The sequence below is a fragment of the Cydia pomonella genome, chromosome 13 (genome assembly GCF_033807575.1).
Source record: "Cydia pomonella isolate Wapato2018A chromosome 13, ilCydPomo1, whole genome shotgun sequence".
In the NCBI taxonomy this organism is placed as follows: Eukaryota; Metazoa; Arthropoda; class Insecta; order Lepidoptera; family Tortricidae; genus Cydia; species Cydia pomonella.
Genome location: NC_084715.1, coordinates 382,513 through 408,612, shown reverse-complemented (window position 1 = coordinate 408,612; position 26,100 = coordinate 382,513). Strand labels below are relative to the sequence as shown.

Here is a 26,100-nt window from a genome sequence, read left to right as displayed (position 1 = left end):
ATGTATTTATGTATGTATGTATGCATATTTATGTATCATATTATTTATGTACGTATAATTTTATACAATTTTGTGATATTTTTTGTCATTTTACTTTGTGTTCTGACCCTGCACCAATTAGGACCTTGCGGTTTGGCTCATGGTTGACTGGTAGAGAATGCCTTCTGGCATTGAGTCCGTCATTTGTACTCTTCATGTATTTGAGCCAAGAAAATGTACTTGAACGGTAGGTGGCAGCACTTGCTTTGGCGTGAAGTGTCAATGTACAGTCGGTTCCCTAACATAAGTATCCACTTTTCTATACAACTTAGTATGGCTACTTGGTTACTTAAGTTAGGGAACCGACCGCGACCGTACATGTTTATGTTTCCGATTCAGGCCACAAGATGACACGACCCTCAAGGGTCCCTATAGGCAGGGTCACTACCCACTAGGCCAGACCGGTCGTGCATACAATACAAGGTGAATGAACCGCAGGCGTGTAAGTGAAACGACAAAATGTTGCAGCAATATTGTATTCAATGTCAATACACACGCATAAACAATTGCGAATTAAAACTAAGAGGAAGCGAATATCAATGTCAACAGAAAATTATGATACTAGAAATAATTTTATTAAAATGTATGACCTTGAAATAGCACTGAATCGCAGAAACTCTAAGGTGGAGTAAGTACAATGATACATTTTAAGTACAATTAACAGATCAGAACGTTGACAGGAGTATGTTGTAGTCATTAATTGTACAGTCGCTTGCAATAACATCTTGCGCAGAAATATCTGACTTACTGTACCAAAAATAACTTCATATGTCTTAACTACATATTTAAATTTTAAAAGTAACATATAAGGTCAATACGGCTAAGTGTGGCATACGGGTAAGTGCGGCTGGCCTTCATATTGGGGCTTATTTACGCATTGATTAGTGTTTAATGCGAGGTCATTCATTTGCTATCAAACGCAAGTTAATGTGTATTAATCAATTTGCAAACAGGCCGAAATGTGAAAGCCAGCCACACTTACCCATATTGGATAGTATTCGACCTGTCCAATTTCTTTGTCCAATGTGCATTGCGTCTCACTCTCTCATTGAGCAAAATGCGAGATACAAATACACATTGGACCAAGAAATTGGACAGGTCGAATACCACCCTAAGCCACACATCCCCGTAATGATCTTAAATAAAACTTACAAACTATTATTTAAGAAACAGCCCTTCAAGATCAACTTGAGACATGTTTTACATCATAAGCATTATAAATAAAATAATTATATAATAAATAACGCTGTTTCACAGCCACATTCTACGTAATACTGAAATAACTCACCTTTGCTTTACTAGCTAGGTTTAATATGTTCAATAAGCCGCTACAAAAACAAGTCGAATTAAAAATTTAAAAACCCAAATGCAATTTTTTTATACATTCATTTTGACGCCAAAGTCTTTCTTTTTTCACAGCCTATTTCACACAAAATAGACAAATGTAATAACATCGTATTCTTCATGCCGACTGTACACACTCGTCGAGAGCCTCTTGCCGAGAGTCTCGGCAACGCTCCGATCCAATCCGAGAACCGCGAGATGAGACGAGGAAGAGCGAGACGAGAAGGGAGCAGTATGTACACACTCGTTCTCGGCCTGTCTCTGGGTGTCTCAACGAGTGTGTACAGCCCGCATCAAAGGTAGGCTGTAGGTCGTGGCAAAGAATTAGCCTTCCATGCATACATACATAAGCTTGAAAAACCATAATCCTCCTTCAGCAGTGGGACTCGCAAAACTTGATTTAAGCATAAACAATGATATATGAGGCTTAGTCTATAATTATATATTACTTAGTTTAGGTCATAACAGCAACTCATCTAAAAGCGACATTAAAATAATACCTATTTTAAATGCACTGCCTACATTTCGCGCCTCAAGAATATTAAGATCCGTTCACAGAAGTGCTAATCCGAATAATTAATAGTTTTTAATCACAAATGTTATTTCCATAAACGCCAGCCATTTAAACATCAAGAGATTCACGAAAGAATTTGTATTTGTAGGCCATAATTAAAATTTGTTAACATATATTTTATACAGCGAATCTTTTTAAAATATGCTGTAATATGACAAAATCTGAAACTAACTTACAGATTTAAATAAGAAGGTAAACATTACTTTTTATGTCAAAAACTAAACTTACATAGAAACTGTACCAAAAAAATTGGATTTAAAAAAAACAAGATTGAAGCATTGCGATATCTAACTAAACAGCCATAGATAGGAAATAACGAAAAATACTTTCGCTGTTCGTTTTAGGAACAATAAACGAGTATAACGTGTGAGATTTAACTGAGATTAACTGAACTGAATCAACATAAAATTAAAACTACATATCTTAGAGTAGTTTCATGGTTTACCGTTTTAACATTAACGTGTCTTACTTCAGTTATACTAACTTCCTCTACTCAACATTCAAGAAGTACCTAATAAAAATATTTTTAGAAAGAAGTCACTAGCAACGCTTCGTTTGTATAAATTACCGATCGCTTTTTGATAAGGGCTTGTGCACAAGTTATGCGAAGTTCGATAGGGGGGGGGGGCACGAAAAAAATCATTTTTTTTTATGGTGAACGAAAGTAAGAAAAAAATACCTCTCTACCACATACTTTCTCGTTTTTGTTAAACGTAAATCTTCAATTGGAATTTCAAAATAGCCAGTCTAAACAAGATTTGCTCTATACAATACTATTTATCTTAAAATAAAGATGAAACAAAAAAATACACGCGAGGTTATGTGGGGGAGGGGGGGTTCGCCAAGAACCTCACCAAATATCACCAAGGGGGAGGGGGGGTCAAAAAATAGCCGAAAAAACCTCGCGTGATTTGTGCACAAGCCCTAACTAGAAATATAGGATACAGGCCGTTTACAGATATTAAATACTGGATACAAATGACAGCACGGTACCGGTGGGGCTGGCGACGGCGGCGGCGCGCGGTCAGCCGAGCGCGCCGTGCGCCAGCAGCGCGGCGCGGCTGTCCGCGTGCAGCGCCGCCAGCTGCACGTCGGCGCTGCGCTTGCGCTCCGAGCTGTGCCACGCGCCGTACGTCACGTAGATTAGAAGACCTACAAATATTTACAGATATTTCATTATACATGTTGCGTCCAGTGCCTAATTCGTGTAGTACATTGAATCTAGGATATCTAGACTGCTGAATAAAACTAGAGCGGACTGTAAACACTATTTTAATTACTGGTAGTTACAAAGGTATTTTAATAGTTATTTTCGGCGCGACGCGATATGTGTGCGTTCCGCGAGCCGTTATTTCGATTCTGACCGTCCCCCAGCGGACCGGCCCCGGTCCTCGTCGCTGGCTAACCGGTCCGGTGACGTGACGGTGGACGTCATCTCTGTTGCTGTGGAGTTAATTCGATTCGGCGGCGAGCTTGTCGCCAACAATACATATTGAAAAGTAGCACAAGACAGACAAATGGGCATCTTTGAAAATATACTCTAGCCGCCCATACATCAAAATTTTAAAAGACACACGTAATTTAGATTTGTTAACATTATGAATCAACATAGAATAGAACGAAATACCCTTTTATAGGTCTCTGGGCGACTGGAAGGCAATGTAATTTTTTCATTTAAAAATCAGTTTAGTTTATACTACAATTTACTTGGTTTTATTCAAACCCTGACTATAGACAGCTTGCAAGTTATAGCAAGAAAAAGATAAAAAAAATCGACCAAGAGCATATCGAGCCATGCTCAGAGTAGGGTTCCGTAGTTACTCTTCCGTCACAATAAGCTAAACTGGAGCTTAAAGTTTAGTAGATTATTAACCAAGGGATGAACTGTGGATAGTACATCTTTTTACTATGAAGGGAAAACTTTTTGCGATAACTCAAAAACAGCTAAACTGATCATGTCTGCTATAGTTTTCATTTAATATCTTTCTTAAGCTCTACTTCCACGTTTTTTTTCATATTTTTTTGACCTATGGTTCAAAAGTTAGAGGGGGGGGGACACTTTTTTTTCGGAACGATTATCTCCGAATATATTCACTTTATCAAAAAATGTTTGTTGAAGACCCCTATTAGTTTTGAAAGACCTTTCAAACGATATCCCACATTATAGGGTTCAAACAAAAAAAACACCCCCCCCCCCCCCCCTAAACGTAAAGACCCTGACGTAAAGACGTGCAGGTACCCTAAAAAAATGATTTTATTCAACAAAGTTTATTGATTTATATTTCCATGTCACTTTTCAGCTTTTTAGCACTAACGACCACGGAGCAAAGCCTCGGACAGACAGACGGACATGGCGAAACTTAAGGATTCCTAGTTGACTACGGAACCCTAAAAAAAGGGTTTGTAGTTTAGAAAAGTAGTTATAAATATTCAGTTTCTTTTCTGATACATATGTATTTTATGTCATTACATATATGTTTTCTATAGCCTTACCAGCAGCGATCCAAACAGCAAAACGCAGCCACGTCATGTAGTCCAGGTTCAACATGAGGTAAACGTTGATAAGGATGCTAAGACCTGGCAGCCATGGGACCAGCGGAACCTGAGGGATTTGTAATAGTTTAAAAGAGTTACTAAGGCAGCTTGCGTACAAAATATTATTTTCTACTCGCTTTTAGGCAAAAAAAAAAACTAAAAAGGAGAAAACAGTTTTCTTTTGGTTTTGAAGGCCAGACAAGGTATTGGGCCCCAGGCTCCCTTGCGCCATGGAAAAGAATTAGGACAACCATTTTAAAAATTGACGACTATTTTCTTGCACTACGCCCAATACGAAGACAAAGTAAGTTTCATCTAAATCTGTGACATTGCGCGGTCAGAGATAAGAAAATAAAAACAGCTAAAATTGACAAAAGTTATGCCTACAAGAACCTTCTATCATATTGCGGCCGTCAATAACAACTCGACCAATAACTTAAATGCTATCTTCATATAGGGCGCCATGGTGAGGCATCAAATATAACTTAATTCACAAAGAGTGATTCTGAATAAAGAGAATCGTCGTCTTAATAGAGGATTGTGGTGAAATCAACGCAAGCGTTAATGAGCTTATTTATTTAATCTTTATTGCACAAAAGAAAACACACTGTACAAAAGGCGAACTTAAGGCCATAAGGCATTCTCTAGCAGTCAACCTTTAGGCAAAGTTGTAGGCGGTGCAAAAACATGAGGTATAGATGATACAATTAGGTACCTGTACGAACACTATTACAAGAACATATTGAGACAAATATATATACTTACATATGTATGAAATCAGATGAACTTACAAAGCAGAAACACTAAGATTTTCCACTACTGCCAGCAAAGTGCTCACTTAAGGATTTTTTTAAAGCAAACCTGTTCGGACACTGTCTAAATTTTGGACAATTGCGTGTGCGTGTGCGTGTGTGTGCGTGTGTGTGTGCGCGCGTGTGTGTATGTGCGCGTGTGTGTGTGTGTGTGTGTGTGTGTGGGTGTGTGTGTGTGTGTGTGTGTGTGTGTGTGTGTGTGTGTGTGTGTGTGTGTATGTCGTTGTGTATGTGTGTTTCTATAAATGTAATATCTATTCATAGTTACCGAAAAAGCGAGTTTCTTCTCTGATACGGGCTGTCGTGAGATGGCGAAGAGTGTGGCGAGCACTAGTATGGTCCCGACGGTGAACATGGCCAGCGGGCCCGGCTCCGACCATACTCTAGTGCCGTAGTGGTTCACACACGACATCATTATGAAGCACCAGATACCTGAGGAAGACAATTTGAAATTAATTTCTACTCATTTTTTGAACAATTTTAGGTGTTCGTTGGTTGGTACGAACTAGGGGTCATCCATTAATTACATCACACGAATTTCTAGGTTTTTTTACCCCTCCCCCTCCTTGTCACTTGGTCACATTTGGCAACCTTGGTGTGACGCCACATTTTTCGCATTTTTTTTTAACGATGTCCGCAAATCGAATTAGGTATTATTATAATTATATCAACATATTTTTTAATTAAAGAAATATGTATTAGAAATTTTGAACCCAAAACTGATTCGGAAATAAAACTTAGAGGCATAAAAACGATTACTGTTCCAAAAACTTGTTATTTAACTGTGCAGCCAATAAAACAATTTAAATAAATTTTCGGTTACTGATGAAGTCAAAGTGACATCACAAAGTTTGTGACCCCCCCCCCCCCCCGTCACATTTTCTTGACCCCTCCCACCCCCTAAACGTTTGATGTAATTAATGGGTGACCCCCTAGATGCCGATTCGTATTTACAAATTAATAACATTTTGACTTCATCTGCTCCTAATATTCATGGCTTTTTAAAAATTAACACGCTTTTATTAGGTCGACCTGTATAAATAAATAAATATTATAGGACATTAGTACACAAATTGATCGTAGGCAGGGTCACTACCCACTAGGCCAAACCGGTCGTCAAAATGTATGTAACTAACTACGAGTATATAATGGAATCTAAGGTAACTAATTTAACCATCTTCCAAGGATCGTAGCGTCATGAAAATCGGCAGCTGTATGTAGTTCTGATGACAATACAATAATATGGTACTGTCGAACTGATCTGATGATGGAGCCGGAAGATATGAACTGGAACTTCATGATGGAACATCGTGTCATAGCTGTGTTTGGATTTGTTAGAAAAGTCTTGTAATGAACTTTGACCACGATTAGGTTTCAAGGTCTGATGATGAAGCCGGAAGATAGGCACTGGCATTCCATGATGGAATATCGTATCATAGACGTGTTTGCACTTGTGAGAAAGGCCACTTTATTTGGTTTTTACGTACATTTATAAAAGCGTGTTTTTAGGGTTCCCGTGCCCAAAGGGTCAAACGGGACCCTATTACTGAGACTTCGCTGTCCGTCTGTTACCAGGCTGTATCTCATGAACCGTGATGTATTTCTGTTGCCGCTATAACAACAAATACTAAAAATAGAATAAAATTAATATTTAAGGGGGGCTCCCATATAACACCCATATTTTTTTTGCCGTTTTTTATAAATAATGGTACGGAACCCTTTGTGCGCGAGTCCGACTCGCACTTACCCGGTTTTTTTATAGTTTTTTAAACTATTAATTTATTTATTGTATTTTAATGTTGCTTTAGGCAGATTTAGTGGCTACAGCCTTACTCATACTCATACTCATACTCATACTCATTTATTCATAAAGTCAATTTACATGTCAAAATAAAACTAGATTAAAGTTAAAACTAACTTAAAATTAAAATTACAATAAAAATTAATACAAAGCCTATTTACATTTAAAATTAAGATCAGAAATTAGAATCAGTATCAAAATATACATAAAAATAAAATTAACAATGCAATGAGATAAAAATTACAATCAATTAGTATCAGGATAATCAATAAGTAAAATTAAAAACAAAGCCAATTTACATGTCACAAAAAAAAAGAAAAAAAAAAGTATGTTTAATATCTTACCATATAGGGTAACCAACACGCTGACAGTGAGCGCGCTGAGCCGGGTGGGCGCGGCGCGGCCGTCCGCGTTGACGAGCTGGCGCAGCGCCGCGCGCGCCGACAGCTGCAGCGGCTCCGCGGCCTTGTGGGCGGGCACGCTGCGCGAGTACCTGCAACAAATTGTAAGTAAGTAAGTAAATATTCTTTACAGTACATATGGTGCTACTTTTCCGCACTAGTGCGTAAAGTAGCACATTATGTAACTATGTCGAAACTTTAAAGAGCCATATGTACTGTAAAACGTTGTACGATACATGTGCGAATAGGTAATTCGCAACTCGTGTGGATTTAAAACACTCCCTTCGGTCGTGTTTTAATTTATCGCCACTCGTTTCGAATTTCCTATTTTTCGCACTTGTATCGTAATGTACTATTATTGTGTTAAATTGTTATTTGTAAATATAGCCTTTACACATAAGATGCTATAATGTGTTTGTTTTTGTTTACCAACATGCAATAGTTTGTGCCGATAGAAAATAGATATTCATATCATAATTAGAATAAGTAAACTGAACTGGACTGTGTATCTCGTTGAGAACTGTCGTGGAGGAAAATGCATGTTTTATGTATAAGTTAGTTTTAATAGAACCTTATGTACATTTTACTCTGTTTGTTCTCCTAATAAATAAAATAAAAAAGTATGGTTAGGCAAGCTATTTCAGTCAGTAGAAAATAGCAGCAAAATAAGTTTTTGGCAAAAAATTCATTTTTAGTACAAGCTTTTATCGCTGACTGTACTTTTCTTTCCACGAGTAACTAATACACATCGAGACAATTCTCAAAAAAGTAGCCGAAAAAACATCGCGTGATTTGTGCACAAGCCCTAAATACTTAAATACATAGAAAAAACCCATGAGGCCGGTTGTAGATGTCCGGTGTTTTCGCCGGACAATTGTCCGGGTTAGGCGACGATGTCTGGTTTGCTTGGGTGTAGCTGTCGGTAGCCATGTACAAAACCGGACGTAGTCGCGTAACACGGTCCGGTTTCCGGCGAAAACACCGGACATCTACAACCGGCCTCACTCAGGAACAAATAGCCGTGCTCATCTCACACCTTACTGGGATTTGAACCCAGAACCATCAGCTTCATAGGTAGACCGTTTGTCAATTGCGTGTTTGATTTACCTGAGCAATAGCACACAGGAGGCAACCATGGAGTACGCCAGCAAAGTCCCGATGGACATCATGTGGATCAGCTGTTCCAGCTCGAAGATCATAGCCAGTGTGCCTGCAAATTATAATTCGTTCTCATACACGTCAGCCGACAAAAAAAGCGCTGGTGGCCTAGCGGTAAGAGCGTGCGACTTGCAATCCGGAGGTCGCGGGTTCAAACCCCGGCTCGTACCAATGAGTTTTTCGGAACTTATGTACGAAATATCATTTGATATTTACCAGTCGCTTTTCGGTGAAAGAAAACATCGTGAGGAAACCGGACTAATCCCAACAAGGCCTTAGTTTACCCTCTGGGTTGGAAAGGCAGATGGCAGTCGCTTTCGTAAAAACTAGTGCCTACGCCAAATCTTGGGATTAGTTGTCAAGCGGACCCCAGGCTCCCATGAGCCGTGGCAAAATGCCGGGACAACGCGAGGAAGAAGAGAAAAGACACGTCAGCCGACTGGAGAGGCAAGATTCGGAAGCCGTTTTATTTTTCTAACCGTTCTCATTCATTCACCCGGAAACTAGATGGATTTCGTTTCCGTTTGCGGTTACCGGTTGAATATCTGTTCTATTGAGATACAAATTGATTCTAAATTCGTTTGTTTGTGGAAGATTTTAGGGTCGGCAACGCGCATGTATACCTCTGGTGTTGCAGGCGTCCATAGGCTACGGTGACTGCTTACCATCAGGCAGGCCGTATGCTCGTTTGCCACCGTCGTGGTATAAAAAAAAATAACTGTTTAAATTTAAAATATCGAAGCAAGATAGAACGAGTAAGTGTCGCTATCTCTTTTACATGTGCAAACGAGTGACCGAGTGTCCGGGAGCCGACAATAACCGGTATTATATCGTTCGCCGCGTACCAAAAAAAATCGTTCCCTCTTCTTACCGGTAAGGAGAGAGAACAATTTATTTAATTCGCGTTCAACAAATTGACCGGTTTTTAATTAACGAAATAATATAACGGTTTGGGTAAGATATTATTATTAACAGGTACTTCAATACCAGTTCCAAACCTTTCAAATTCAAATCTTGACGTTTATAGTCAAGGAAAATCTGACAGATCGTGATGGGGATGCAGAGCTTCGGCGTGAGGAAATTCCATTCGGGGAATTGGCTATAGGGACCATGCCCGTCGGAGGGTCTGTCATCTTGTGGCGTACATTGAAACCTAAACTTGATATTTACACTTCACGCCAATAAACATGGGGCTCCTGTGCTGCCCCCTACAGTTCATGCACGCTCTGTATTGTGTATAGATTCGTTTCGACTATAGTCGTTCGTTTTGTAGCTGGCCCCTAACGGCTAAACCTTTGTCTATTGTAAGTAAAACAGCACGTGCTACTTACCTGCATAAAAAAGTTTCGTTCGCTTTAACCGGTTATTGAATTACGACTCTATGAGAATTGCAATAAGATTCAAAATGTACTCATGGAAAAATATGTTGCGAGGCTGTGTGTGGTACCACTACGGTTACAGAGTGCAGGCGAGTGGTACGCTACAGAACCAGTCTAAAATGTGTCCTCAGGATGCGTCACAAAGGCGCGTTATCGGGGAGCGCACTTATAGTGGTTATTTGAGCGCTATACTAGCCCTCGCTCAGGTGCTAATTAGAATTATTTTTCGCAGTAGCACGTGCGGTTTTACATACAATATATAAATAAATACATATTATAGGACATTATTACACAAATTGACTAAGTCCCACAATAAGCTCAATAAGGCTTGTGTTGAGGGTACTTAGACAACGATATATATAATATATAGATATTTATAAATACTTAAATACATAGAAAACACCCATGACTCAGGAACAAATATCCATGCTCATCACACGAACAAATGCCCTTACCAGGATTTGAAACCGGGACCATCAGCTTCGTAGGCAAGGTCACTACCCACTAGACCAAACCGGTCGTCAAACACACTATACAACACTATAGACAAAGGATTAGCCGTTTGGGGCTAACAACAAAACGAACGACTATACCAGCTTGGAATGTATGTGTGGGTACCTGTGAACAGCCCAGCGACCATGGTGCCCACTAGTGGGGTCTGGAACCTCTCGCTGACGCGGCCCATGAAGCGGTACAGTAGACCGTCTGAGGACATGGCGTAGATGATGCGGGGTAGAGGGAACACTGCACCCAGTAAACTGAAACATGACATGAAAACAAAATATCAAGAATAGTTTAAAGCCGATGTCCAAACTTATGCAAACACTTCATGCTTAGCATTATTTTTTCGGTTTATTTCTTATCCAAAACAATTGGATTGGCGAAAAAAGTACGTCGGTGACAAACAAGCATACGGTCCGCCTGATGGTAAGCAGTCTCCGTAGCCTATGTACGCCTGCAGCTCCAGAGGAGTTACATGCGCGTTGCCGACCCTAACACTCCACACCCTCGTGAGCTCTGGCAACCTTCGAGCAACACCGGGAGACACGGCATTCATACTATTTCTCCTCTGCCGAAGCATAGGTACAACTGTACCTATGGCGGTGCATGTTGCGACTCGTCCGTACACAAAAAGAGATTTGAGGTGTGCAAGATTTGTTTTTGACGTGTGTCATTTTCTACGTATTTGTGTCGTCATTACAGATTGGATTTTGTATGTAGCGAGTGAGAAGTGCGACTGTGTGCACGTTCCCCCCCCCCCCCCCCCCCCCCAAAATGACAGAATGATTTGTTCGGTCAGATATCGCTTAGGCTCCTCCCTTCCGACGTGTCGGAAGCCGGTGTTGCTCGAAGCTGGCAACCTTACTCACCGGCAGGAACACAACACTATGAGTAGGGTCTAGTGTTATTTGGCTGCGGTTTTCTATAAGGTACGCGACAAATCAAAATCCTGTCGTAATCTAGCTAGGGTTAGAATCATTTATTTATCGATATCGATAGTTCTCCGTATCTTTAGGTACTTAAATAAAATTAAACAAACAATTTGTATATTTTCGGGTAGTTATAACATATATTGGTAAACCAACCAAGTACAAAACCGCCTGGATCTGTCACTGAACGACCTGACTTTAACCTACATTATTTGATCATGTAATGTTTTCATCTACCCTCAACTGGCTTAAGGAGCCATTTGAGGGTAGATTTTGTTTACTTTTATTTAAATACCTAAAGATACAGCGTATTACGACAGTATTTTGATTTGTCGCGAAAATTTCGAATCTCTTCACAACATTTCACGAAAATCAGATATGTAATGCGACCTGCAGAACACCCAAGCTGAAAAGAAGAGACATCGCATGATTAAAAATCCATCCTGTGTACGTCTTGTGTAACGTATGTACCTGGAGCAGAGCGCGCAGATGGCGCCCACGCTGACGGCGTACTTGGCCCACGGCCAGCCCAGCTGGTCGTACACGAACGGGAAGGGCGCTTTTTCGTCCTGAAAACACAATTACGATTAATTGTGTGACTTGTTAAATATTTTTAACACGCTTTTATTAGGCCTGTATGTAACTAACTATGGTAACAAATTTAACCATCTTCCAAGGATCGTAGCGTCATGAAAATTGAAATACAATAATATGGTACTGTCGAACTGATCTGATGATGGAGCTGGAAGATATGAACTGGAACTTCATGATGGAACATCGTATCATAGCTGTGTTTGGATTTGTTAGAAGTCTTGTAATTAACTTTGACCACGATTAGGTTTCAAGGTCTGATGATGAAGCCGGAAGATAGGCACTGGCATGATGGAATATCGTATCATAAGCGTGTTTTTCTAGTGTTTTTAAAATATTATTTTTTTACCAATAAAGACACTGAACTGAACTAGGTTTGCCTGGCAATCCATCGCCGACGAAAGAGGACAACCGGCCGAAATATTCATACTAACTTAGTCCCCATTTTCCTCTCTGGATATTAACATTATTGAAAACGTTTTGACACAATTTGATGTACAGTCAGCATAAAAAGTAGCGGATCAAACAAGGTTTCAAAAGTACATATCTACCATTCTGTAACAGCTTAACAAAATGTGGTGGTTCTGTATGTAGAACAATGACTGTAAAAGATTTACTTTTGAATGTAAATTTTAGAGATTTATCTATATTTGGAAAAGTTATCCGGGATGTCAGATACTTTTGGCGCGTTGTTTCATCCGCTACTGTTGATGCTGACTGTACGTCCAATTGTGTCAAAACGTTTTCAATAATGTTAATATTCAGAGAGAAAAATGGTGACTACGTTAGTATGAAGATTTCTGTACATTCACGTTCCGCGATTGTTGAGCCAGGGTCCTAGCTAAATTGGTTGTTCAATTTACGCTATGGAATGTCCTGACATCTATTCCAGTTAATAATTTATCCCATCAAAAACATTTTCATGTAAAATATTGCCAACACGAAACCATAAGGCTCGCACTGTCAAAAAGTTATCAGATTTCTTTTAGAGCCAAGCTTCTAACTCTACAAGCCCTAACTTCACAAACTCTACACCTTAGTCAAAATATGTGCCTTGGACGTTTCGCCACCGTATTTCAATAAGTAAAATGTTAAAACTGCCAAATCAAATATACTTATGCAAAATTAAACAGGTTTTAAAAACGGCAAACTTAGACCACCATCTACAGTGGCACCATCTGGTGAGCACTAAAATGGTAGCCCTCTTTCAACCAGAGACTGATTTCGGTTACAGTATAACGGTATGGTAGCGGTATAAAATTACGATACCAATACATTATACCGGTAGGCCGCGCGGCTCCGATATAAAGGTATCGCTACCGTTTTAAAATAACGGTACCGATATATTTTCCGGTATATACCTTAACCGTTATTATAGCCAAACTGATAGTATTAAATAAAATCAAAAGGGGTTACGGGCTTACACTTACATAGACAGCTTCATCCAATAGGAACCAAGTAGGCGCAAGTCGCGGGCGGCTTGGCAACAACGCCTAAGCTGATAGGGTACCTTTATGAAAGCGGTTAATGTATCGGAAAAAATTACGGTACCGTTATTTTTCGGTAGCGAAATAAATTTATTCGGCTACCTAAATGTTTCGGATTAAACCGGTATGACGTCATACCGTTATATAAAGGTATCGTTATTTTTCGGTTATGCAGACCCTGCTTTCAACCGACCTGCATGTAATACGGCATCATGAGCGTGAGCACGGAAGATACTCCACAATACGCCAGGAACACAACCAGTAGAGAAGCCACGACGGCAAACGGGATGGTCTTCTGTGGTCGTCTCGCTTCCTCGCCCGCCGTCGCCACGCAGTCAAAGCCTGGGTGGAAAATCATACATTATCATTACGAATCGACGATCCCAAACTCACAAGCGGCATTGAACCTTTAAGTCTAAGGAGAGACTTTGCCTCCTTGTGTGTGTTCTACCGCTTGTACAATGGGCTGTGCTCTGAAGAATTGTTTGACATGATGCCCACGGCTACTTTCTATCACCGCACCGCTCGCCGTCGGCAGGGTGTTCATCCTTACACCCTAGAACCTAAATGGTCACGCACTGTGCGGTTTAAGAGGAATTTCCTCCCGCGAACGCTCCTCCGGCTGTGGAATTAGCTACCTGCCGAAGTGCCGAGGTTTTCCCGAGGATCTACAGTATGTGGTTCCTCAAAAAAGGAGTGTACAGGTTTTTAAAGGGTCGGCAACGCGCATGTAACACCTCTGGAGTCGCAGGAGTCCATAGGCTACGGTGACTGTTTACCATCAGGCGGGCCGTATGCTTATTTGCCACCGACGTAGTATTAAAAAAATAAACAAAAAAACAAGCTGGAAACATTAATTGTAATTTATAAGATTCGATGTCGACCCAGCTTTTAATATTCATATTATTCATATTCAATTCTTTATTGCAGTTAACAAATGATCCATATTACAATAAAATGATTAAAATTACATTAAAATAACGTACGCAGTTAAAAAACAATAGGTAATGTTCATGAAGCCGACGTATCATGATCGTATCGTATCGTAGGTAAATGCGCCAATCAGGTACCAAGTTATTTCATATTTAATTTTTGGTTACTAAAATTATTAACCTAGTTTCCCATCTGGATTGGAAGGTCATGTGGCAGTCGCTTTCGTAAAAACTATTAAAAAATGCCGTGTTTTTTTTTATTAGTTATCTAACGAACCCCAGGCTTCTATGAGCCGTGGCAAAATGGACAACGCGAGGAAGATGAGACGGTTACTAAAAATAAGACTTGTACTCGCCGATAAAGCCAAAACACACATCAGCACCTGTGACAATGTCCGCGAAGCCACCAAAATCTGCCTCCTTTAAAGATCATAGCATAGGAAGGGCTACGCCAATTTTGGTAATTGAAAAGAAATACTACTCACCAATAAAGCCGTAGAAGCACACGGCAGCACCCTTGATGATGCCGGCGACGCCGTAGGGCGCGAACCCGCCGGCGCCGAAATCTTTGCCTCCTTTAGGCACCTCGGATTCGGGGATACGCCAGTTCTTGCTGTCAGCTACGGAACATTATATGTGATTAATGAAATTGTTTAGCATAAAATAGTAATATGTATGCCTTAACTGGAATCTGGAGTGACTGATTGTTTCCTAAAACATAATATACTTACGCATAAAATATCTGAGAAAAATAATTCTTGATAATGATTTACAATATAATATTGTACAGAAACGGTAGATTAAAATAAAGCTGACTAAAAATAAAAATGTTAATACTAGATTATTATAAATGAATCTCTTCTTCCTCGCGTTGTCCCGGCATTTTGCCACGGCTCATGGGAGCCTGGGGTCCGCTTGACAACTAATCCCAAGATTTGGCGTAGGCACTAGTTTTTATGAAAGTGATTGCCATCTGACCTTCCAACCCAGAGGGTAAACTAGGCCCTGTTGGGATTAGTCCGGTTTCCTCACGATGTTTTCCTTCACCGAAAAGAGACTGGTAAGTATCAAATGATATTTCGTACATAAGTTGCGAAAAACTCATTGGTACGAGCCGGGGTTTGAACTCGCGACCTTCGGATTGCAAGTCGCACGTTCTTACCACTAGGCCACCAGCGCTATTATAAATGAATACAGAAATAAAATAAAAATACCCCACAAACTATTAGCCCGGTCAAAAATTAACTTTTAAGCCTCGAAAAAATTATATTTGCTAGCTTGAGTTTGAAATTTTATCTTAAAAGTAAACCCATAAACTTGTCTACTAAAATGCTAATCTACCTTTGAAAGAGCCAGAGATTATAACGAACAGTACGACGCATAGATTGACACCGGTACAGAAGTTATTGAACTTGGTAGACTCCTTCACGCCGAATGCGAGACCCACTGTAAACAAAAAAAACTTTAAATATTTATACAAAGTAAATTATTACATAATGCATAATAGATATATACAATGGTATTACTATAACTAGCTTAAATCTAAAATAAGCCCTTGAAGCATTGTACCAAGGATGCTGGCGGCATTTCCTCGTTGTATCGCAATGCTGATACGTTGTGCGAGGAAGCCGCCAGCTCTACAGTCATCAGTTACTTCAACCAGGCGCTTCGCGATTTCTGCAGACAACTTGTGCGCGCTGGGACCTCATGGACTTAAGAGTTTCAACGCCAAGGAACCTTGATTACTCGATATAAAATACTAATCACCTCGCTTTAACAATGAAAACCTTCAAATATATTGATCTACGAAAGTAACCAACGTTGATCCAGTATCCACAGCAACTATTTCTGACAGGTCACCACGATCTCTTAGTATGAATTTAGTATAATGCACCAAGTAACGTCATTATGAATCCACCACCTTGTTATGGGTTTATGTTAAAATCGATCAAAACGTTCTTGGTAATTTTCTGTCGTGTATTTTCGCAAAGATTTGATTACTCCTGTGATACATTGCAGTTATATTATAACCCAATTAACGGTAACAGTCAATAACAGATTCACTTTCATATAACCTTCTACGTACGTCGGTTAAATCTGCAAGAATCAGACCCAGCAACGGTTAATCAGGCGGGTTCATTTCAATTGAGGCAACGAGCTCTAATTGTTAGCCGCCATTTTATTGACTCGAACTCGTAAATTATGTCGTTGTTAAACAGTCAATATCAGTACAGTGGTTCACGATCTCTAAATACAACATTGACAAGTCAATGTAACTGTAAAGACCAGGGGAAACGTTATCCTGTAAGATATTAAACAACTCCATTAAAACATTTAACGGCTTTTGTGCTTATTTCCATGACCAAAAGTAATGTAGAAATAGAAATATATTTATAAGAATAAGGAACATTGTAACAAAATGAGTTACGAACATTGACTTCAACTTATGTATACGTAAGCGGATAGGTTGTCTGAGGACAGAGAGGGCTTTATCCAATAGATACGAATAATTTATTCAGCAGCAAGTACCAGTTTTCTCCCAGTTAGGGAGGCATTGACAATGGGATATCGCACAAAATGTGGAGAATCCATGGGCAACATTGCCTACAGGTTGGTGGAGATGGCTTTATCTAGCAGGGAGTCCAAGTATTCGCTCACAATAAGAGACATTAACACACCTGAGAACAGCATGCTGACGGAGAACGCCAAAAGGTCCGGATATTGCGGTAAATGTGGAGAATCCATGGGCATCATCACTTTCAGGTTGGTGGAGATGACTTTATCCAGTGATGAGTCCAAGTATTCGCTCACAATAGGAGACATTAACACACCTGAGAACAGCATGATGACGGAGAATGCGAAGAGGTCCGGATATCGCGCTAAGTGTGGAGAATCCAAAGGCATCATCGCCTGCAGGTTGGTGGAGATAGATTTATCCAGTGATGAGTCCAAGTATTCGCTCACAATAGGAGACATTAACACACCTGAGAACAGCATGATGACGGAGAATGCGAAGAGGTCCGGATATCGCGCTAAGTGTGGAGAATCCAAAGGCATCATCGCCTGCAGGTTGGTGGAGATAGCTTTATCCAGCAGCGAGTCCAAGTATTCGCTGAGGGCTTTCACTACCGAAGCGGCGCCTGGACAAAAAAAATGTCGGTGAGATTCCAAAATCATTTTTGTTTGTTTGTTTTATGTTTTAAAACCAATTTGTTTTATGAATTATAATTTCGCTCAAAGAGTATAGCATCGCTTTTATTGTATTTAATTAACTATTTTCCTCATTTATTCTTTTTATATGTACAATTAGGGTCCTGCACATTAATAGTAATATATTTTCACACCCTAAAAGAAGTTTGCAATCCGAGATGCTATTAGATCTCTGATTCATTCTTAACATGACGCCTACAGAAACACTTTTTTTTTCTTCCTAGCGTTGTCCCGGCATATTGCCACGGCTCAAGAGAGCCTGGGGTCCGCTTTCACAACTAATCCCAAGATTTGGCGTAGGCACTAGTTTTTACGAAAGCGACTGCCATCTGACCTTCCAACCCAGAGGGTAAAATTAGGCCTTGTTGGGATTAGTCCGGTTTCCTCACGATGTTTTCCTTCACCGAAAAGCGACTGGTAAATATCAAGTAACATTTCGTACATAAGTTCCGAAAAACTCATTGGTACGAGCCGGGGTTTGAACCCGCGACCTCCGGATTGCAAGTCGCACGCTCTTACCGCTAGGCCACCAGCCTACAGAAACACTTACAACGCTAAAATTGCGTCAGCCAAATGCACGCGGCTAATTATTTACTTAATTACATGCTTTTCTGAAGTGGGTTTCGTAAGTTCGTATTTTCTCACGTTCGGTAGGCGATATTTACTAATTTCCAATATTGTCATAGGCATTTGCACCACCACTTGTGAATCAAAACATCGCTAAAGTAGTTAAGCATTACTAGGTACAAAAGTACATTCAAACAGGCATATTTAATTTACCTATAATATACTCCAGTATAAGATTCCACCCGATGATGAAGGCGATGAACTCGCCCACACACACATAGCTGTACACATACGCCGAGCCAGCTTTAGGCACGCGAGCGCCGAATTCGGCGTAGCACAGACCTGAAACAGACGCACGTTCGTTACATGAATTCGTTGCGTCTGGCGACCTTCACCAAGGAGGAGTTTTGGCCGAAGGATGTTTAGTTCCGGCGAATCCGCGGCCGGCTCTCTGACGCAGCGGGGTTGCGAAATGCAAAGCAGCCATAAGTTTTCGTTTTAAGATAATATTGTATAATATGCATGCTAGTTTTAAGGTCTTTTGTACAATTTCCATTCTGATAATTAATTCCCCATTCCATAAATACCTAACGATTTTTACCTAAATTGTTAATTGAAACTACCCTCGAGAAATACTACTGAAGTTTATACTTAACCGTGTATTTTTAATGCACATGTGTTTTACTTTCCTCGTATTCGAAATGTAGAGTGTTTAACTCGGGTGAAAGGCATCCCATTTCATCCCTTGATTAACAATCTACTATTAACTGTGTACCTTGTCCACGCGCAATAAAGCACAAGTTGATCTCGTGTAAATGTGCAAATCGATTAGATAGACACAGTTATAGATTACGCCTACCCGTGGAAGAATTCGAATTCAGCCTAGCATTCCCGGAAAGCTGAAAGTGAAAGTGCAATTTGACAAACATCGGCTTGTACATACTACCTTTACGTTGTTTTTGCCATACATTCACACAGATGCAAAGAATATTTGTTTTGCAAACAGCGAATTGTAACTATGTTCAGTAATTAATTGGAAACAGCAACATTGTTAAAAATTCTTGATCGTAAAAACGCTCTATGGCGATAACGATCTGTGACTTCAAAAGTCTTACATATTATGCGTCGAACATCGCTCTCGGAGAAGTGAAACTTATCTGCACTCTATTAAAGCTCACTTTACTATAAACAGACGATATCGGTACCTAAAGGTAAATAGGTAATTCTGTGTTGCTCGATTTCGGCGAAAGTGTTGGTGAAATATATTGCATAGAAATCAAATCACATCTTTGCCTCGCTGTCTGTCGTGTGCGCTGACTTGTTCATTTCAATAAAGCTTAACGTTTCAGATTTTTTGCTGAGTCGACCAGCTAGTTTTGGAGTGAAACGTGAACATTTCGTCACGTTTTTAATATAAGAAAGAGGTCAAACTAGAATTCTAAACGAATAGAAGTCGTAACTGTTCAGAATACTTTAGATCTTATATTTACTGCAATACCATTTTCAGTTTTAGATGCAGTTTAATAATTACATTGAATTACCAATTAATGTTTGTCCAACGGTAACATATACAGAGTGTTTTCCTATGTACGCCAATTACTGACGTTTCTGGTACTGTACAAGCGCAGCGCATGAAAACATTGTAAACACAGCTGTGTTACAGAGTCATGACGTAGGTTACAAAAAACAGAAATGCCTGCAGACAGTAGATAGTAGAAAGGACAGTATACCACGACGGTGGCAAACTAGCATACGGCCCGCCTGATGGTATTAAGCAGTCACCGTAGCCTATGGACGCCTGCAACTCCAGAGGTGTGAGTATGACCGACGGTCCCGCAAAGTTCTTGGCAACATCTCCAGTTAACACGTAGACGTCGACATCCACGGTACTGCCGACACCCAGTGCAGTCAGGTCCAAGGCAGACAGAACACGGGCGGACACCACAGAGCAGCAAGGCAGAGTAACCTAGCTAATGCGTTCTGTGATTTTAAGTCCTTTACAAATACTTTTAAGAAAAACATCTAAAGGATATTCAGGTACTAACTCACCAGCAAAAACACTCGCCACTGCGGCTAACAGGAAGGACAGTATCACCGCCGGCCCCGCGTAGTTCTTAGCAACATCTCCGGCTAACACGTAGACGCCGACACCCAGGGTACTGCCGACACCCAGTGCAGTCAGGTCCAAGGCAGACAGAACACGGGCAAGGCGCGCTGCGCCCTCTTCTGCGGCTTTTCGGCGGGATAGGACTCCATAGGCGAGGCGGAAGGCGCGGCTTGCGCCCGCTTTGACGCCACCTGAAAAACATTGTCATCATTAGCCTGCAGACTATAGGAGAAAGGACTACCTTTCGCGCACCAAGTCTGCGGAACTTCGAGCTGAGGAAGTGTGCCACTATTTCAGGTGCGAAACGTGGCGTTCCGTGGCGTAGATTTTAGCGTGCGTGTGTTTGTAATAATAATAATAGTAATGCGTGAGTAAATTTCGAACTCCCTATCAGCAGGGCCGAATTTAGGGGAGGGCAACCGGGGCTACTGCCCGGGGCCTCCACAAAGAGGGGCCCCCCACAATAGAGAATTCGGTAAAATTACCATTTTATTTGGAAAAAATTTGGGGCCAGGGGGCCTCCACTCCTTTATTGCCCGAGGCCTCCAGACCTCTAAATCCGGCATTGTCCCTATGACTGTATGTTAATCCACATTATAAACACGAATAATACACTGAAAGAAACGTTTGCATAACTGTAACAAAATTTTGGTTACTGTTTACACAAAAATTGGGACTTGCGAACTATGTGTTATATGTTACAAAACCGTGTTTGGCTATCAGTGTTCAGGTACTGGGTATACACTACAAAATAAGTTTGTAAATTTATGCAAAGTTTATTTTCTTATAACCGTAATTTAGTTATTTAGTAAAGTTACAAAACCAGTTCGGCTATCTATTTTTTTCAGTGTATCATTACTATCGTCACTCCGTCATATTTTACAGTAGGTACTAGAACTCTACATATGGGTTAAGATAGCAAGCTGCAGGTTAAGTGGAACGGAAGATTCACCCTGGCACCATCAGATTTTAAACAACCAACGATTCTTTTAGAACTCTACAAAATTTCATTTCAGTATTATCTTAACTCACAACTAACTAAAACCGATTTCCACTTATAAATAACGTACTAACACCGTATTAAACCGTATTTCCAATTCCACTTACATATGAACCACATGAGCCACATGTCTGTAACACACGCCACGAGCGTTTCGATCGGGCTCCCGTCGCCAATTCGGCAGAATCGGCGGCTAATCAACTCAATGAGACAACCGATTTTAACTGCCTACGGACGGAGCCCGCTCGGTTCGAGATTTAATTGGTTTGCATCGAATTATTACCATTAATAATCGTTATTACCATTATTATCGTTAAAATGCCATCATTTTAACGATACTTACCACAGCATTTGTAATTTTGTAATGCTCATTGAATATGAATACATTTTTTTACCCTATTGCCGTGGATTAAGGCGAAGAAATGTATTTATGAGCTCGACTGTACCTACAGTGGAGAAGTTTGTTTTAATTTTTATAAGCCATACCAGCCTACCAACAGAATGTCGGTTTCCAACGCAACAACTTACAACTTAAATTGTTCCGAGAATTCTAGGCATTCGAGATTTGGTCTGAAGTTTTCATAATTCGTGGTCGTTAACAGTGTATTTGCTTTAAAGACTCCAATAAACTTAACCCATTATTATTACTTGGATCAATAAAATCGAAACTCGCGCCACAGCGCTGTTACAAAAATTCGCCAAAAATGTACAGTCAGGTCTGAAAATATCGATACGAAAAAAGTGCCGAAAATATGAATACACGACCTTATTGCCCATATATTAAGTTAGTGTATATATATTTTTGACACGTTGTCCGTATCGATATTATCAGAAATGACCGTACTATCGAAATACAAGGGCTGTATTATAATAGCGAATAGTATGTAGGGCCAGAAGGACGAAATAAAACCGGTTTGAAAAACAGGGGCCGACTGAGAGTAGGGAAGATTACTAAAAGAGCTGGTATAGCATAGCAGTTTAACGAAGTCTTGGGCAAAAACGAATGCACAAACTATTTCAAAAGACTAAAGTTTTAAGGTCATTGGAGAACTAGTAAAAATATCTGAAGAAAACATGTTAAGGTGCAGTTAGTTCAGGTCCTTTTCCGAACGCTTTTAATAGTATTTGTGGATCTACGTTCGAGATGTTTTTATCGAGCGAATTTTGTTTAAAGGCTTTCTAGGTTACCGTTGTTCATAACTATTCCAAATTTCAAATTGATAGCTTAAGTGGTTCTCCAGATATTTAGTGATGTGACAGACAGACAGACAGACGGAAGGACAGAATCGCACCATAAGGGTTCCTTTCGTACCTTTTTGGTAGGGAACCCATAAAACTGCTGGCTGAACCAAGTAACCAGCATGAACACTTACCAGTGGGACTAGTATCATCACAGATAATAGCAGAAGCATCGCTGACACAACTGTCACACTCACACATTGTGCTAGGACTTCAAACACTACTCAACACTACCGAAGTAACAACCTATACAATACAACACAACCTTGAGATGTTCACTGAAATCATTGTTGATTTGGAAGCTGTAATTACTATCAGTTATTAAATCTCTATAAGTACACTGTTGGACACAGTACCCTCTTTGTACTATCTTCCTTAATGTTCACTGGCAATTTCTAAACCTCATTGATAATATATAATTAAGGTCAGATTAAGGTCCACTGAAAAGTTCTGCGATAAGTACAAGAGGAATAATTATTAGTAATACCTTTAAAATTTATTTATGCCTAAATTAGTATCAAGACAAATTAATCCAAAAGTGAATTGATAACTCAGTATCCAAAGTCTCTCTCATAGCATTTCTACTAAACTTAAAACCTTTTACAATGCAACTGACTTATATTAGACCTATCTATAAGTACAATCTAAATCTAGACTATCTAGCAGCTAGAGCATGCATCTATTCTAAACTATTGCTGATTTAGCTAAGACCTAGGTTAGGGTATGTAGATAACTAACGATTCTAAACCTTATTGCAATAATATAATGTACATTGATAATCAGTTGTTGTTAGTTTCACTTGACACCAATATGTTGCAGGCAAATCATATATGCTGCTTATGCATATTATATTTGGGTGCATGTCTTAATGAATGATGACTTAGGAGTTTTGACTATGACTTACTATGACTGAGCATAAATTTTAGGGTTCCGTATTATAAGATTTAATTGTGATAATATTGTCTTTGGTTAACAAGATAGTTATTCAAGAAATAAAATGATAATTATTATACAATAAATTTAAATAAATTTTATGCAATATAATCCGTTTACATAGTTTTAGTCCATGTTAAAAGTAAATCTACTTTATATTTACATCTCTTCTTCTTTCCATCCTGTTACCCCCTGCTAGAGTGTAGGGCTCGAACCATTTTCTTCCACTGACCTGTATTTACCTACGTGAATTGTATTTACCGAGGTAATATTAAATAATTTAAGATGTTGGGTAATTAAATTCCAAAAATGGACCTTAATGTAAAGTCCAAAATTCATACAATACTAAATGATGATGATGAAAACAAGAACTAAAACTATGACAATACTAAGTGGTAATACAGCCAACATTATGGCATCCACAGGTAGACCTTTTAGACAGGCTGTTCTTTTTATAACTTCAGTAGTCATTTTTGTGTTTTAAAAATATATGTACCTTCGAGCAACACAGGAAAGGGAGACGGCATTCATACTATTTCCCCTCTGCCAAAGCATTGGCACAACTGTTCCTATGGCGGTGCATGTCGTGACTCATCCGTACACAAAAAGAGATCGAGGTGTGCAAGATTTGTCTTTGACATGTGTCATTTTCTATGTACGTATTTGTGTCGTCATTACAGATTGGATTTTGTAAGTAGTCAGTGTGAAGTGCGACTGTGTGCACGTTTCCCCCCCTTTTTTACTTGTTTACTTGCCTGCTAGCTATAATTTAGTTATAATATAGTTTTATTTAAGATTAATTTCATTTTTAAGTAGATTGCTGTATTTATCGCTAATTTAGTTTTTATTTGTGTTTTGTAAAAAAATACACACCAACTAGAAAAATCTTTTCATATACTATTGGGGCATGTTACATGTTTCTGTCACAAAGTAAATTATAATGGCGTCATAGCCTAGTCAGTAGTCCCCTGCTGATGTAGCAGGAGTTCCCAAGTTCAAATTCTAGTAAAGGCTATAGTTTGTGTGTTTATTATGTACATATAGGAGACACTATAACAATATATATATTGTCTCCTAGTGTGGCTGTGGGGCGAGGGTGATGTGTGTAGGATTGTCTCCAAATATTTATAATATGTAAATACATATTTTAATTCATATTACAAAGTCAGGAACTACAGAGTGAGAACATTAACTTAAAAAAAAAACTTAACTAAACACTAGGAAGGAAGTCACATAAAATGGTTATTATAGAATCAAAAAGTGTCTTATGGCAACTGTATAAGGTACTTTTCAATATGGAAACCCACAATTAAGCGATATGTTATCTTACCAAGGTTAATGAGAACTATAGTATTTCCCATTGATTGAAGTTGTTAAGATATATTGTGCCTTGGATTATGGGATAAATGTCAGTTTATTATGTTCATTTTATCATTAATGCTTGTGTTGTGTGCAACACAACATTGTGAACCTTAACGGAATGCAAAATGGTTGATATTGGGCTGTGCGTGTCAGTTGACATCTGTGGCAGGCAAACCCAGGCAAAGTTGGGGCCAGCAAAATCAACTATAAACCAGTTGGGGTAGACATCCAGACTTTCTGCATAGGTGTGGCTGGAAAGTCACCAGCATGAATGCCCCCTCACCAAATATCAGTGCAACCCAGCATATTTAGATAGATAGATAAATCATTTATACTTGTTCACCCTAGACAACAATGTCACCCAATGGACCCAGCAATTGGATGACATAGCAACAAATTAGAACTTCAGTTCTATGACAAACTTGTGGCAGGTGTCTTGAGCAAACTTTATATGCTGTTAAATTGTAACAATATCAAGAGTATTAATGATACCTATGCCTAGGTTTTAGAGTCCCACCATACCAATATCTATGTCATTTGTAAACTGTAACTTATCTTAATATTATTAACTTATTAACCATTATTACATTAAAGAAACGAGTCTTAATCGCGTGTTAATACGTAATAATGTATTAAAATCGTGAAAGATTAAATCGGTGTTGTTTAACTTATCTTGAGACCACAATATTTTTGCGCGAAAATATAAAAAGTATAACCTCAATAAGAAAAGCACATGGTTCTCATTTCTAGACAATTTTACAGTTATATCTAAGGCAACGTGTCACTAATGCGACAAAAACCTTGACCAAAAAATCTAGCGCGGCGCGGTAAACCGCAGTCTAAATTTTTATCAATAAAATTTTAAAAAAACTTACCAACTTTATAGGCCTGACGAACTCCGTTGGCCGGTTCGGCCCTAGGCTGCACGGCTTCGTAATTAGCGAACCCGGGACCTTCGGGAAAAGTCATTTTCGTAGTTTTCGTAACCTTTAGAACTTGACACCACCGCACCTAACCTAATTTAGTAATATCACTGAAGAAACGCGCGACATAAATAATCTTACTATGACGGGAGGGTATTTTCTATTCTAAGACATCGAATACTTGGTTATCATTAAGTAACAACGCGTATTTTAATAATTGTAAAACATTTTAGCTACTAACACTACCAACCGTGACTGCAACTTTGACAATACTAG

The 26,100-nt window shown here is 39.4% G+C and overlaps 1 protein-coding gene across 1 annotated transcript; it reads right to left on the bottom strand.

The window, feature by feature from the left end:
* Positions 1-499: 499 nt before the first annotated feature.
* On the bottom strand, positions 500-26,100 carry LOC133523948 (cationic amino acid transporter 2). The gene is made up of 14 exons (XM_061859671.1): positions 25,777-26,100; positions 20,310-20,558; positions 18,474-18,602; positions 17,315-17,623; positions 15,825-15,929; positions 14,969-15,103; positions 13,745-13,893; positions 11,945-12,042; positions 10,662-10,801; positions 8,614-8,716; positions 7,450-7,598; positions 5,573-5,736; positions 4,451-4,559; positions 500-3,109 (listed from the first exon to the last, which is right to left on the bottom strand). Exons 1-14 carry the CDS (start codon positions 25,868-25,870, stop codon positions 2,982-2,984), a joined length of 2,061 nt encoding a protein of 686 aa, XP_061715655.1. The 5' UTR covers positions 25,871-26,100; the 3' UTR covers positions 500-2,981.

Bases quoted from the DNA above. Each gene is read 5' to 3' on its own strand.
- LOC133523948 (XM_061859671.1), bottom strand. From the start codon at position 25,870: ATGACTTTTCCCGAAGGTCCCGGGTTCGCTAATTACGAAGCCGTGCAG. The intron at 15,930-17,314 runs GTGTGTTAATGT...TTTTGTTTACAG, and splicing joins CGTCATCATGCTGTTCTCAG to TGGGTCTCGCATTCGGCGTG. The intron at 15,104-15,824 runs GTAGATTAGCAT...AATGTTCCGTAG, and splicing joins AATCTCTGGCTCTTTCAAAG to CTGACAGCAAGAACTGGCGT.